This window comes from Sminthopsis crassicaudata, chromosome 3, assembly GCF_048593235.1.
Source record: "Sminthopsis crassicaudata isolate SCR6 chromosome 3, ASM4859323v1, whole genome shotgun sequence".
Lineage (NCBI taxonomy): Eukaryota > Metazoa > Chordata > Mammalia > Dasyuromorphia > Dasyuridae > Sminthopsis > Sminthopsis crassicaudata.
Genome location: NC_133619.1, coordinates 482,139,019 through 482,152,547, shown reverse-complemented (window position 1 = coordinate 482,152,547; position 13,529 = coordinate 482,139,019). Strand labels below are relative to the sequence as shown.

At 36.6% G+C, this 13,529-nt stretch overlaps 1 protein-coding gene across 2 annotated transcripts in view; it reads right to left on the bottom strand.

Moving 5' to 3' along the window:
• The window catches only part of SPATA13 (spermatogenesis associated 13), a 369,865-nt gene extending 361,709 nt beyond the window's left edge, over positions 1-8,156 (bottom strand). Inside the window, exon 1 of one of the 2 annotated variants that reach the window (XM_074303648.1) lies at positions 8,074-8,156. In XM_074303648.1, coding sequence (XP_074159749.1) covers positions 8,074-8,085 — 12 coding nt within the window. In that variant the 5' untranslated portion in view covers positions 8,086-8,156. The remainder of the gene's footprint in view (positions 1-8,073) is intronic. The other variant, XM_074303646.1, reaches the window with a different exon arrangement.
• Between the last annotated feature and the right edge of the window lie 5,373 nt (positions 8,157-13,529).

Genomic DNA, 13,529 nt, shown 5'->3' with positions numbered 1-13,529 from the left:
GCTTCTACTGCAAGATGACAATGCTGAATTAGGGCTGTGGGGGAGGAAGTTGGAAAAGGAGGGTAGAGAAATTTCCCCATTCCATACACTACTCTAGAGGAACAAGAAAAAAAAAAAAGTGAAAAGTTGAATTCAAGAACTGAGATCTTGGCTAGAGTATAATGCCCTAGTGTGGATAACTCAGCTTTTAAAGGAATAAGTACATGCCCAAGAGCAAAGCCATTGTCTTTGCCAAATAGTCGATTCATAATCCTTTTATATGCAAATAGTCACTCAAAAGTTTAACCCCCTTAATCAAGGAAGCAATCGAGCAAGCAAAAATCACTTAGTGTCAACAGAGTGTCTTCAGAGTGCCAAGCATCAACAAGCTAAAGTGATAAGGGGATTCAAAAAAGAGGAGAAAGCCAGGGCCTGCCCACTAGGAGCTTTCAATCTAATTAAGGAAACAATATGTAAAGGAATACACAGAGCAAGGTAGATAATAGTTAACCAAGGGAAGACATAGTGAAATTAGGGTTGGAGAAGACTTCCTATAGATAGTGGTATTTTAGTTGGGACTTCCAGGAAGTGAAGGAGGTCAGTCAAAACACAGTGTTCCTAGCTTGGGAGATAGAATATCTAAGCCCAAGAAAACAGATTGTCTTGCTTGTGGAACAGATAGTGTCACTGGATCAAATAGTACACATTGGGGACTAAGGTATAAAAAGACTGGAAAAGTGGAGGGGTTAGATTATGAAGGACTTTGACTGCCAAATGGAGAATTTGGTATTTTATTCTGGAAGTGATTGGAAGGCTGCGATTTATTGAATGAAGAATAAGACCGGTATATTAAGAATATTATTTAAGTGTCTGAATGGAGGAGAGATTGGAATAGGAAGAGACTTGAGGTAAGCATACATACCAGTAGGCTATTGCAATAATCCCAAACATTAGGTAATGGAGACCTGCATCAGAGTGGTGGCAGTACAAAAAAGAGAAGAGGGTACATTTGAGGGATGTAACAGAGGTGAAATCAGATGAAGGTGAGAGCAATGGCTGGAAGGTTAGAAGTTGTGAAGGATTCAGAATTACTCCTAGGTTGAAAGCCTGAGGACCTAGGAAAATGGTATTGCCCTATTTTGTAATAAGGAAAGTGGGAAAGGGGTAAGGTTTAAAGGGAAAGTTAATGAGTTTTGTTTTGGACATAAGAGTTTAAGATGCCTACTAAACTTCTGATTTGAAATGTCTGAAAGGAGGGTAGAGATTTGAGATTAGAGGTCAGCAGAGAGATTGGGGCAAGATAGGAAGATCTGTGAATCATCAGCTTCCTTGGCAACTGAAATAACCAAATGAAGTAGTATGGAAGGAGACAAGACGAGAACCCAGGACAGAATCCTCAGGATATCTAAAGTTAGATAATGTGATCTGGGGGAGGATCCAGAAAAGGGAAACCAAGAAGGAGCAGTCAGATAGTAGAAGGAAAACCAGGAGACTGGTATCCTGAAAACCTAGAGAGAAGTTTAGAGGGCCAAAACTCTGGAGAAGTATATTTGAAACAAGGATACTTACAACAAAGCGATTACTCAGTGGAATTGATGAGATAATGGTTCTCTAGTTCACATATAACTATTATGATATAATGATATAATCACTCTAGTTCACACATACTCAGTATGCTGTAATGATATAATTGTAATAAGGTATTTAAGGGCTGAGAGTACTGGGGACTGGATCAGTCAGTCAGAGTGAACAGACTGGGAAGGAGACAAGATTTTAGACTCTATTCCTAAGTATCCTCATGGTGACTATCCTGCTGAGACCAAGGCCCATTTGGGGGACCTCCAAAATGCTAGCCTGAACATAACAGAGAAGTATTGAGGAAAGAGTGATCAACATTGTCAAAGTCTGCTAATAGGTAAAAGAGAATGATGATTAAGAAAAGACTATTGGATTTATCAACTAAGAGATCATTAGTAAAATTGAAGAGAGCACTTTCAGTAGAATTACAGAGCTGGAACTTGGAATGTAAGAGATTAATAAGTGGAGGCACCTATTTCTGAGGAGTTCTGCTCTAAAGACCAGAAGAGAGAGGATGATAATTAATGGGGACGGTAGGATCAAGTGAAGATTTGTTTTTTTTGTTTGTTTATCTGTTTGTTTTCTTTTTTAGGGGAGTCAGGGTTATATTTGTAGGCAGTAGGAAATAAGCTAGGAGAGGAGAGATCAAAAATAAGTGAAAGACTGGGGATGGTAAAGGTAATCCCTGTTGAAAGAAATTGGACAAGTAGAGTAGCTGGCCACTTTATTTTGTAAGACAGGAATAAAGGAGAGAATAGCAGAAAACCTCTTATATTCCTCAATAGAATTGTTGTTCATCCTTTTCAAAAAGGACCAGTGACATCACAAGGTGAGATCCTGACTTGGGTGTGAATTGGATTTAAGTAAGGCAAAGTCACTCAGTCTCCTTCCTCTCTTTTCCAGTTAACTAAGACTAGTGACAAGGTAAAAAATCAGAATTACTAGAGATGGCTCAAGATGCAGTAGATGACCTTGACATTTCCAATGTCTGACCTTCTAAGTGCTCCACAATACCTGCTTCCGCTGCCTTTATGACCTTTGGAACAAATTGTTCTCACTTACCTATTCCAAGGGAGATCTTCACTTTGGGGTAGACATCCCCTACCTCAATATGGGTTTAAGGCCTGTTGGGATGTAACCACTGTGAAGGCTATAGCTTCGTGGAGCCACAGGTGAGCATCAGGTCAAATATAAATCTAAAGTGGAACCCTGAAAAGGTCTCAACAAGCCTCACAAAAAAATCTTCACAGAATATTCCACACACCAGTGAGGTGGCACAGTAAATAGTATACAGGGCCTGAAATTAGGAAGACTCATCTTTCTGAATTCAAATCTGGTTTCAGACATTTGCTAGCTGTGTGATCCTGGGCAAGTCACGTAAACCTACCTGCCTCTATTTCCTTATCTTTAAAATAAGCTGGAGAAGGAAATAGCAAATCACTCTAGTATCTCAGCCAATAAAACCCAAAATGGGATCATAAAGAGTAGGAAATAACTGAATAATAATACTTTAACAATAACTATTCAAAGTTTGAAGACTCTGTAATTTCATCAAGTGAACTGGAAACTCAAGTAAATGAATCCTCTGATCATACTCCCTCCAGATGATCTGTGGAAATCAGGTGAAAAGTTCTTAGGTTATTTTGCCATTATATGAGAGATTCGGGCTATTCTAAAAATTCTGATAATGGCTTTGCTCAGTTCTTCAAGGAGAATGATCAGCATTAGCTAGTTATAATTTCCAGATCTCTTCAAATAAAGAAGATCATTGTACCAGACATGAGCCTGGAAAAGGCCAACCAGGCAGGTTACTCTATCCTACCTTAATGACTAAGGCTTGTAACAATGCATCTTTCACAGTCCTTGAGGAATTGCAATTTCATTCCTTATCAGACTTTTTCACGCTATACTGGTAGTTAATATGGTTCAAATCATTCCACAGCACCAAGAGAGCCAAAAAAACAGGCAGTAACAGGAGGACAGGTTGGAGGACAGGGCTTTAATCTCTCTCAACTGACTTTTCTTAAATCTGAAGCATGCCCTAAGGATTGGATTAGGATAGAAGTAACTACAGAATAAGAAACGGATTTGGTAACAGAAGCTTCCAAGTCAAGTGACTTCATTTTCCTCATGTATCAAGTAGAATTTTTTTTTGTAGTCCCCTATTTTCTTTCATCCACATTCTTCCTGTACATTTTCTTTATTTCAATGTTTCCCCTATCCTTCATTTTATTTGCTCTCGGTCCTTCCTGTTTTCATTCATCCCTTCTTAGAATTGTCATTTCTTTTTAACAAATCAGTCCAACCTCCATTTTGTCTTTCACACATAGAAAATGATAGAAAAGTAAAAATAAATTAATGATAAAAGAAAAGATAGAATCATAGGATACTAGACTTGGAAAAGACCTTAGAAATCATCTAGACCAATATTCTTCCTTTACAATTAAAGGGAAAAAGCTTCCCAATATCACATTCTTTGTGAAATTACAGCACTAAAATCTGAAGCCATATTTCTTGCTATCCAACTCAATGCCCTTTGCATATCCAAAAGCCTTGTGTGTGTGAATGTGTGTATATGTATACATATGTATGCATATATGCACATTCCATATGTGTATTCATGTACATTCAATCACACATGTATGTATGTAAACATACTTTAAGCTCTTTACAAGCAAAATTCCTCTCTTCAGTTAAAAGCATAGCCCAGCAGTTTTAGTACTATATAGTAACTTAATCATAATTTTTAAAATTATTCATTTCATTTTGTTGTAATTAGTATTAAAATATATCTTAGTTAAAATTGATGACACCCTAACTTACATGGTTATGAAAACTGTACCTGTGGTATTGCTTAACTCTTAAGCTTGTATATCTCTGAATAAGAAGGAAAAAGAATATCAACTTAGTCTGTCAATTTATATATTGAGACTAAATTTGTATTTGCATTAATTTGGTTTAGAAAAGGAATCTACAAAATTTTTAGTGCATTACTGGATTTCTGCCTTGCCCCCTGGTAACCTTGGTTAATAGTAGAGTCTCCTCAGTTTTCACCATCATTGAATTTAGTCTGGGAGCCAGAGCCTCCTTCCATTTAGGAAATTCCATATTCTTTCTTCTGACCATTTGGATCAGGTTAGGACTTGAAACTCCAAGAGTGATGAGAAATTGAAGAAGACTGACTATGGCTAGAATTTATATAGGCCTTTAAGGTATGCAAAGCACTTTACACGTGTTATCACATTTGATTTAGTAGAAATCATCTTGTGTCTCTGCTGGTTGCAGCAGATCAGTCAATGAAAAGAGAATTAGGAAAGTATTGTGTTCAAATTCAGCCAAAGACATTTAGCTATGTGACTCCAAGTTATTCACTTAAGCTCCATTGCTTCAGTTGCCTCAGCTGTAAAATGGAGATTAAAATAGCACCTATCTTGTAAGGATGTTTGCTTTGAGAGTCAAATTAGATATTCCTTTTTTTTTTTCAAAAATGCTTAGCACAGTGCTTAGCACAAACTATATAAATGCTTATTTCCTCCCTCATTAGAGCTCCTTGATGGCAATGACCTTTTTTATTTCTATTCCCAGCATTTAGCACAGTGCCTGGTACAATGCAGAAGCATAATAAATATTTAAATTGACTGACTATGGAAGAGTGAAGGTGAAAATTCTTCTAATTCAATTTCATTCAACCCAACAAATATTAAAGTACTATCTCTATGGGAGACACTATCACCATCTCACTTTCAGAAAAAGAAGAAATATCTAGAAATGTATGAGCTCTACTAATAACTGTCTTATTTTAGGCAAAATTCATTATGCTTCAGTTTTCTCATCTGGTAAAAGGGCATATTAGGCTTAATGTGTTTAATCTTAATACATTTATTTATTGCATTTGATATATTTAATGTAATTTTATGTAATGTAATATATTTAGTTTAGTGTATTTAATCTTAGAGGAATATTCTAAATATAAATAAGTGGTTGATATTAATGAGCAATTATAAAGGAATAAAAATGTATATTCTATAAGTGATTACTTTTACTTTTCATTACACTGACCTGGTGCAATGTTTGTTTTGTTTTGTTTTTTAATTTAAAAAAGTAGTATTTAGAGGTACTTCTGTACTATATGCACTCATTGAAGTGGGATTGAAGCAGAGAACAGGATATGAAAGACTTAAATAAAAGACCTATTCTCAAAAACTTCATGATTTATTTGGAGAGAAACACAATATGTTTCTGAACCTAGAATTAACACAATATAATGTTATGTGCCCACAATGAAAGAGTACAGAATACCAGAGGCCACAGCATAAGCTCAAATAAGCCACAGGCATTAATGGAAGGGAGAGAATAAGAAGAGAGGACCAACATAGTTAGGGGAAAGAAGGAAGCAGGGTCTAGGGGAGAGAAGATACAGGAAGTTAAGGGCAGTTTCTCATATAGTAATCTGCCAGTCAATTGTGAAGAATTTGACTGAAAGGAGGCTCAGAATAAATAAAATGTAATGAGAGCTCTGTCTCACTTTAAACCAATCTGATACTGAAAGTGAATATCTAACTACTTTTACAAGGGATAAATCAGATTCCTTTAATGAGAAAGTTTTCTTAATGCATTCAATGTATAATTTGGTTTTAGGAAGCCTTGGTTTTCTCACAACTTTTCAAGAACCTATCTACATTCCGATACTTAAGTAGTCTGTATCTATTGTTTATGATAAAAGTATAGCAGGAGGCTGAGACTATAAAAGAAATTCTCAGTTATCAGAATTCCTTTGGTGTTTCATCTTAGAAACTGTCTGACTAAGGAGAAACCACCAAGTTATTTTCAATGCACATATGGCTGCAAGGAATGTGCAGAATGGACTTCTGGCCCACAGAGACATGGGAAAAGAAAAGTTTTATATTTCTGAGAATGATTGGCAGTGTCTGGATTCTGACTAAGTTGATGGTATTAAAGATAATGGACCTGCAGGAGGAAATGACTTGAAGTGTGAAGAAAACACCTCATTAGCAAGAGCAGCATCTTTGGCAAATTTCAGCCTTAGGAGAGGCAGTTACCAAAAGCCTACTGTGCACTTGCTAGAGTGTGGCTTTTGGGTAAAGAAATCTAAATCAAATTTCCACTGTGATTCCTGTTGTCCTGGACAAATATCAAAGGACTAAAGCAATGAACTATAGCTTTCAATTATCGTTTAAAAAAAAAAGATAGCAAGCAAATGGATAGAAGAATTTAAGGATGGATATATAAAAACAACTCTCCCTTGTTTTTCATGCAATACTTATCTAAAACAAGTGATAAGAAAACCATTAGTAAGTTTATTGACACAAGAATATTTCCACGATTGAAAAAAAATATGTAGTCATATGCTGGTTACAAGAAAATGGAAGTCATTTAGCCACTCTGAAATCTGTTTCCTTATCTGTAAAATGAAATGGTTGGACTTGATGAACTCTGAAGTCCCTTCCCTTTTCTACATCATTGATCCTCTGGTTTTAGGATTTTTTCCCCCCTAAACATCTTGAGATCTCTTAAGAAAAAAAAACATTAAAAGGTCAGAATTTTAATATACCGCTCTTCCTAATAACTCAAGGGCTCTGCAACCAATAAAAATAAAAATTTTAACAATGAAAACTGGTTAGGGCTCCACTTAAAATATGCCTTGTGCCTTCAGAAGTAAAGCAACTTTGAAAGATCAGCTGATGGAATATTAAAAGACTTCAAAGTCCCACACCTAGCAAAAATACTTGGCACACGTCAGGGGTTTAAAAATACTTGCGGAATAAAAGACTTTCTAAAAGAAAGAAAAATAAATAAACAAATAAAAACCGTTCACACCCTCCATCAGAAAATCCGAGATTTCCCCCCAAACTGAATAAAATCCCCTTCAAGAATCGGTGCAAAGCAAAAATAGCCACCAGCAAACACAAAAGGCTTGTGTATCCTCTGATGTAAATAAGGGTGAGTGAGATGATTGTTCCAAGAAGCCTTTTTGCTCATCACCAAGTTAGAGATTCGAGCAGTAAAGCAGAATTCCCAAAGCGTTAAAATGCCCTAGAGAGCGCCATTAGTCACCTGGCAACCAGTTAAATTGTTCCCGGGAGTCAGCTAAGAAACAAAGTTTCTGCTGGTAGTTTCAAAGTACTAACTCCCTTTTCTCCCCTTCTCCCTCCCATCCTGCCTCTGTTCCCAAGGCAACCGGCAGGCGGGCTCCTCTCAGCCAAAGCTTTGGGCAGAGGTTGTGGCGGGGGAGCTGCAGGCAGCGCTTCTCGACTCGGGCGGGGCTGTAGCCGGTAGCCTATTGTGCACCTGCGAGAGTCCGGGCTTCATCCCACCATCATTTCCGCCGGTCTGGCCTTCCCTCATATGCATGCACTCTCACTTAGCACCTACCACTTTCTTTTCTCCCTCTGCAACATCTGGTCAGTCGCATGGAATTGAAGGGCAATCTTGTATAATCTTCCCCGCCTCCCTCCTATTAACGAGCTGAAAGGAGGGGGGAGAGGTACCGCTTACCTTTCTCAGCATTCTTCCTGGGTTAAAGGGTAGATCCTTGGAGCGAATTAACCATCCATACCAGTTGGGGTTCAACGCGGAGAACACATGATTACCCCCACAGTTTAATTGCTAAACTCTAAAATTCAGAGATCACATCTTCTCTGGTCAGAAACAGCCTGAATTTCAGGACCTTCTTCATTTGCATATTAAAAGGATTGGGGAGTTTGAAGGAAACTTTCTCCTGAAGTGTTAAAATTACTTAAATATACCTTCCAAGCTAGAGTCCAAAACAGGTTGGTTTGGGGCCACCGCCAAATGTCAAACTTCACTGGAGGCTGAAAATCCCTGAGGGCTGGCCCCAGGCTTCTTCCTGCTTCCCAGGCTCCATCAGTGGACTGTGTTGTTGTTTTTTAAAAGGCAGTGGAGTGCAGGCTGGGGGGTTGTGGGGGCAGATCAAGAGTTTCATTCAGAGGCAGGTTGAATTTCTTATTCATCTTCTCTCCCAACCCCCTCTTCAACAGTTGCTGCATATTCATTAAAAGGTGGAGCCAATCTCTATTCCCTTTAATCCTCCAAAGCATGAAGACCCAAAGGGAGTGAACTGGGAAAATGATGCTGAGCAACCTTTTTAAAAGACAGAAATATACAAAAAACAGCTTTGTGTGAGAAATATACAAAAAAATCAGACTCTCCTCCACTTCACTTCAGCCATAGGCCCCTCTCTCCATAAAAGATGCACAACCCACTTCAACAAACACCTTTGTTGTTTACCTTTGTTGAAGATGAAGTAATAAGTACTATCTCAAGAATTTACAAAAAAAAAGTTGCCATATATAACAAAATTCTTCCATAAGAACCATCATGCAGCTCTTTTGAAATATTCATGATTTGCTTTTGTCTCCAGTGCACAGGACCATGAACTCCTGATTAGTCATTTCTCCATCTCTCTGGGATGGAGTAACAGACAGAATGGTATAAAGGATAGTAGGTTTGAATCCCACTTATATCATTAGTAGCTTTGTAACTTTTTTCAGCCAAGTGATGGCAACTCTGAATTTTAACTCTGTCATCTCTAAAGTAAAGATCATAATAACAATCATAGTAACTATCTCTCTGTGCTGTGAAGATCAAACGAGATAATGTATATAAAGCCCATTAAACTTTAAAGGACAACATAAATGTCAGCTATTATGCCCTACATAGAAAAACATAATATATAGATCTTGTTCAAGGACAGGCATAATCAAAAGATGCAAACACTCATAACATTTCTTTAGTGCCTGAAAAGAGCAAAGGAAATTGCATTGGAATCCCTGGATGCATCAACAACTTTTAATTACAGCTTCATAGTTACACTGGGGCATTGTTTTTCATAAGTGTTTTGGAGAAGTCATACACCAAGAATTCCCCATTGAAGAAGAAACAATTATAAAAATTCACAAACTTCTCTGGTGTTATAAATTCTAGTGGATTTAATGATTTGTCCATTTATTTACTAGAATTTAGATAGCCTATAATTAATACTAAGTAACCCACATTTTGGGATTTATATAAAGATGTTTTCCCTAACGACTTTGTTACCACTGTGTTCACATCATCATGGGATTAGAAAATCCAGAACTTATGCCAGGTACATTTGAGACTTACTTAGACTGAAAGATGCCAAAAAGCACATTCAAAGTAGAAAAAAATTAATAGGTATTTTCTCACAAGAAAATATTTGCCTTTCTTTTATTTTGTACCACATAACCTTGGAAGAGTTTAAAAAATCATTTCAAAGATGGAATCATCTGAAACTAATCTAGTCTTAGTACTTAATATATTGATGTGGACAAAAAAAAAAGACTTTCAAACTAACTGGATAACCCATCTGTGACCCTGACTGTTTTTCAACTTTCAGGTACTCCTTAGGAAATTGTCCCTTTTCAGTCAAGTGACAACCAGGTGGCAAGAAAACTAACTCCCAAGGATTTTCCTGCTCCCCATCATCACCACTACCTTCTCTTTACCCTTCTCCCAACCTCATGGCCATTAAGATACCAATAGGTCACAAATGTTGACAATGTTTGAAATCATCAACTCACTGTCTGGTGAGTTGTAGGGCTACCAAGTTATATTACCATCAATTCTGCCACTGTCTGCTAAGGTCTCCTTGGCCCTATATTCTGACCTGCTAGTCCAGCCTAAGAATTCTTGGACCTTGACATTTGTCCCTCCATTGAATCCTTAGGACTTTTAGCTTTTTTTTTTATTTGTCTTATAGTTGAGTTCTGTTTCTTATTTCCCCCAATTAGAATATAAGCTATCCCTCGAAACCAGGAATGTCTTCTTTTATTTGTATCCTCAGCATTTAGTACAGTGCTTTATAAGTGCTCAATAAATGTTTTTTCATTTGTTTTTTGGGGGGTTGGGATTTTTTTTGAAGCAATTGGGGTGAGTGACTTGCCCAGTGTCACAAGCAAGTAAGAATCAAGTGTGACATTTGAGCTCATATCTTCCTGACTCCAGGGCCCATTCTTTATCTACTGTGATACCAAGCTGCCCCTAAATAATAAAAAATTCACTCAAATGTAAACTTTAGATTTCAGTCTAATGTTATTTATAAATCAAGTGATCAAAGAATATAAACAAAAAACTCTCTAAAGAAGAAATTCAAACTGTCACCAACCATAAAAAAGAATGCTCTCAAATCACTAAGAAGGGGGGGGGTGATGAAAAATAACTCTGATGTTTCACCTCACACCCATTAAATTGGCAAAGATTATTAAAGACAGCACCTGTAAATGTTGGAGTAGCTGTGAGGAAATTGGCACACTAATACATTGTATAGCTCTGAATTAATCACCTTTATGGAAAACAATTTGAAATTATGTAAGAAAAAAGTAATTAAATTACATGGGCTCCTAGATGAGGGCTAATGTATTAGGCCAGGAATCAGGAAGATTTGAGTTGAAATCTGGTGTCAGCACTTACTGGTTATGTATCTCTGAGCAAGTTACTTAACCCTGTTTGCCTCAGTTTCCTCATTTATAAAATGAGCTGGAGAAGGAATTGGCAAACCATTCTAGTGTTTTGCCAAGAAAAGCCCCAAAAGGGAATTTCAGAAAATATTGAAAACAACTAAATAACAGCAAAAAAAAATTACTCATATGTTTCAATCCAGTCATCCTACTACAGGACATTTATCTCAAAAGTCAACTAAAAGAAAGTCCCCATAAGTAACAACATATTCATATAAGACCATAATCTCTCTAAAAATATTCATCCTCTGCTTCCTCCTTCTAGTGCCTCCCTTTGGATCCCAGGCTCCTGATTGGCTATACTTCTCCAAATATCTGGAACTTCTCCAGATCCACTATCCATCCTTCTAGTTATCTTTAAATCATACCACCATTTCAAACTACACTGCTACCCATTCCCTCCCTCCCCTCAACTTTCCAGTCTAGTTCAGAGAAGAATAGTCAAATAACACTACCATTCTTGGAAATGATCAATTGTTCTGATTCCATTTACTATCCCTATGGCTATTGAGACAAAAACACCTTTCCCTAGCCAGCACTCATCCATACATGTTACCTTTCCTATTAGTCAGACAGTCAACCAACCAATATTTATTAAACTCCTGCCCTTGTGTCAGGCACTGTGCCAAATGCTAGAGCTACAAAGCAAAAAAAAAAATCCCCATCTTCAAGGAACTCATAGTTTAGTGGGAAAGGCAATATTACCATATTACCAAATTATCACCGACATGAGAATGGATCTTTTCTCCTCAATTATTAATGCTTCCTCCAAAAATTAACTTGCATTTATTTTGTATATATTTTTGCAATTCTTTTTTATTAAAGTCTTTTATTTTCAAAACATATGTATGGATAATTTTTCAACATTAATCCTTGCAAAACCTTGTGCTCCAATTTCCCTCCCCTAGATCACAAGTAATCAAATATATTAAACATGGTAGAAATATATGTTAACTCCAATATATGTATATATATTTATACAGTTATCTTGCTGCACAAGAAAAATCAAATCAAAAAGGAAAAAAAAAAGAAGAGAAAATGCAAGCAAACAACAACAACAACAACAAAAAGAGTGGAAATGTTATGTTGTGAACTGCGCTCAGTTCCTACAATCCTCTCTCTGGGTGTAGGTAGCTTTCTTCATCACAAGATCATTGGAACTAGTATGACTCATTTCATTGTTGAAGAAGCCACATCCATCATAATTGATCATCGTATAATTTTGTTGTTGCCGTGTACAGTGACCTACTGATTCTGCTCATTTCACTTAGTATTAATTCATGTAAGTCTCTCCAGGTCTCTCTGAAATCATCCTGTTGATTGTTTCTTACAGAATAATAATATTCCATAACACTCATATACCATAACTTCTTTAGCCATTCTCCAACTGATGGGCATTCACTCAGTTTCCAGTTTCTTGCCTTTACAAAAAGAGCTGCCACAAACATTTTTGCATATGTGGGTCCCTTTCCCTCATTTAAAATCTCTTTGGGATATAAACCCAGTAGAAACACTGTTGGGTCAAAGAGTATGCACAATTTGATAGTTCTTTGGGCAAACTTCCAAATTGCTCTCCTCAACAATTGGATTACTTCACAATTCCACCAACAATGTATTAGTGTCCCAGTTTTCCCACATCCCTTACAATATTCTTCACTATCTTTTTCTGTCATCTTAGCCAATTCAAGAGGTGTGTAGTGGTATTTCAGAGTAGTCTTAATTTGCATTTTTGCAAATTGATCAATAGTGCTTTTCATATGATTAGAAATAGTTTCAATTTATTCATCTGAAAATTTCTGTTCATATCCTCTGACCATTTATCAGTTAGAGAATGGCTTGAATTCTTATAAATCTGACTCAATTCTCTATATATTTTAAAAATGAGGCCTTTATCAGAACCCCTTAAATGTAAAAATGTCTTTCCAATTTATTGCTTCCCTTCTAATCTTGTCTGAATTAGTTTGCTTGTACAAAAACTTTTAAACTTAATATAATAAAAATTATCTATTTGATGTTCATTAATGAGTTCCAGTTCTTCTTTGGTCACAAATTCCTTCCTTCTCCACAGATCTTAGAGGCAAACTATCCTATGTTCTTCTAATTTGCTTATAATATCACTTTTTATAGCTAAATCATGTATCCAATTCAACCTTATCTTGGTATATGGTGTTAAATGTGGTAGTTCAATGCCTAGTTTCTGCCAATCTAGTTTGCATTTTTCCCAGCAGTTTTTGTCAAATAGTGAGTTCTTATCCCAAAAGCTAAGATGCTTAGTTTGTCAAGCACTAGATTGCTATAGTCATTGATTATTTTGTCCTGTGAACCTAACTTATTCCATTGATCCACTACTCTATTTCTTAGCCAGTACCAAATGGTTTTAATAACCACCGCTTTATAATATAGTTTTAGGTCTGGCACAGCTAGATCACCTTCATTGGCATTTTTTTCCCATTA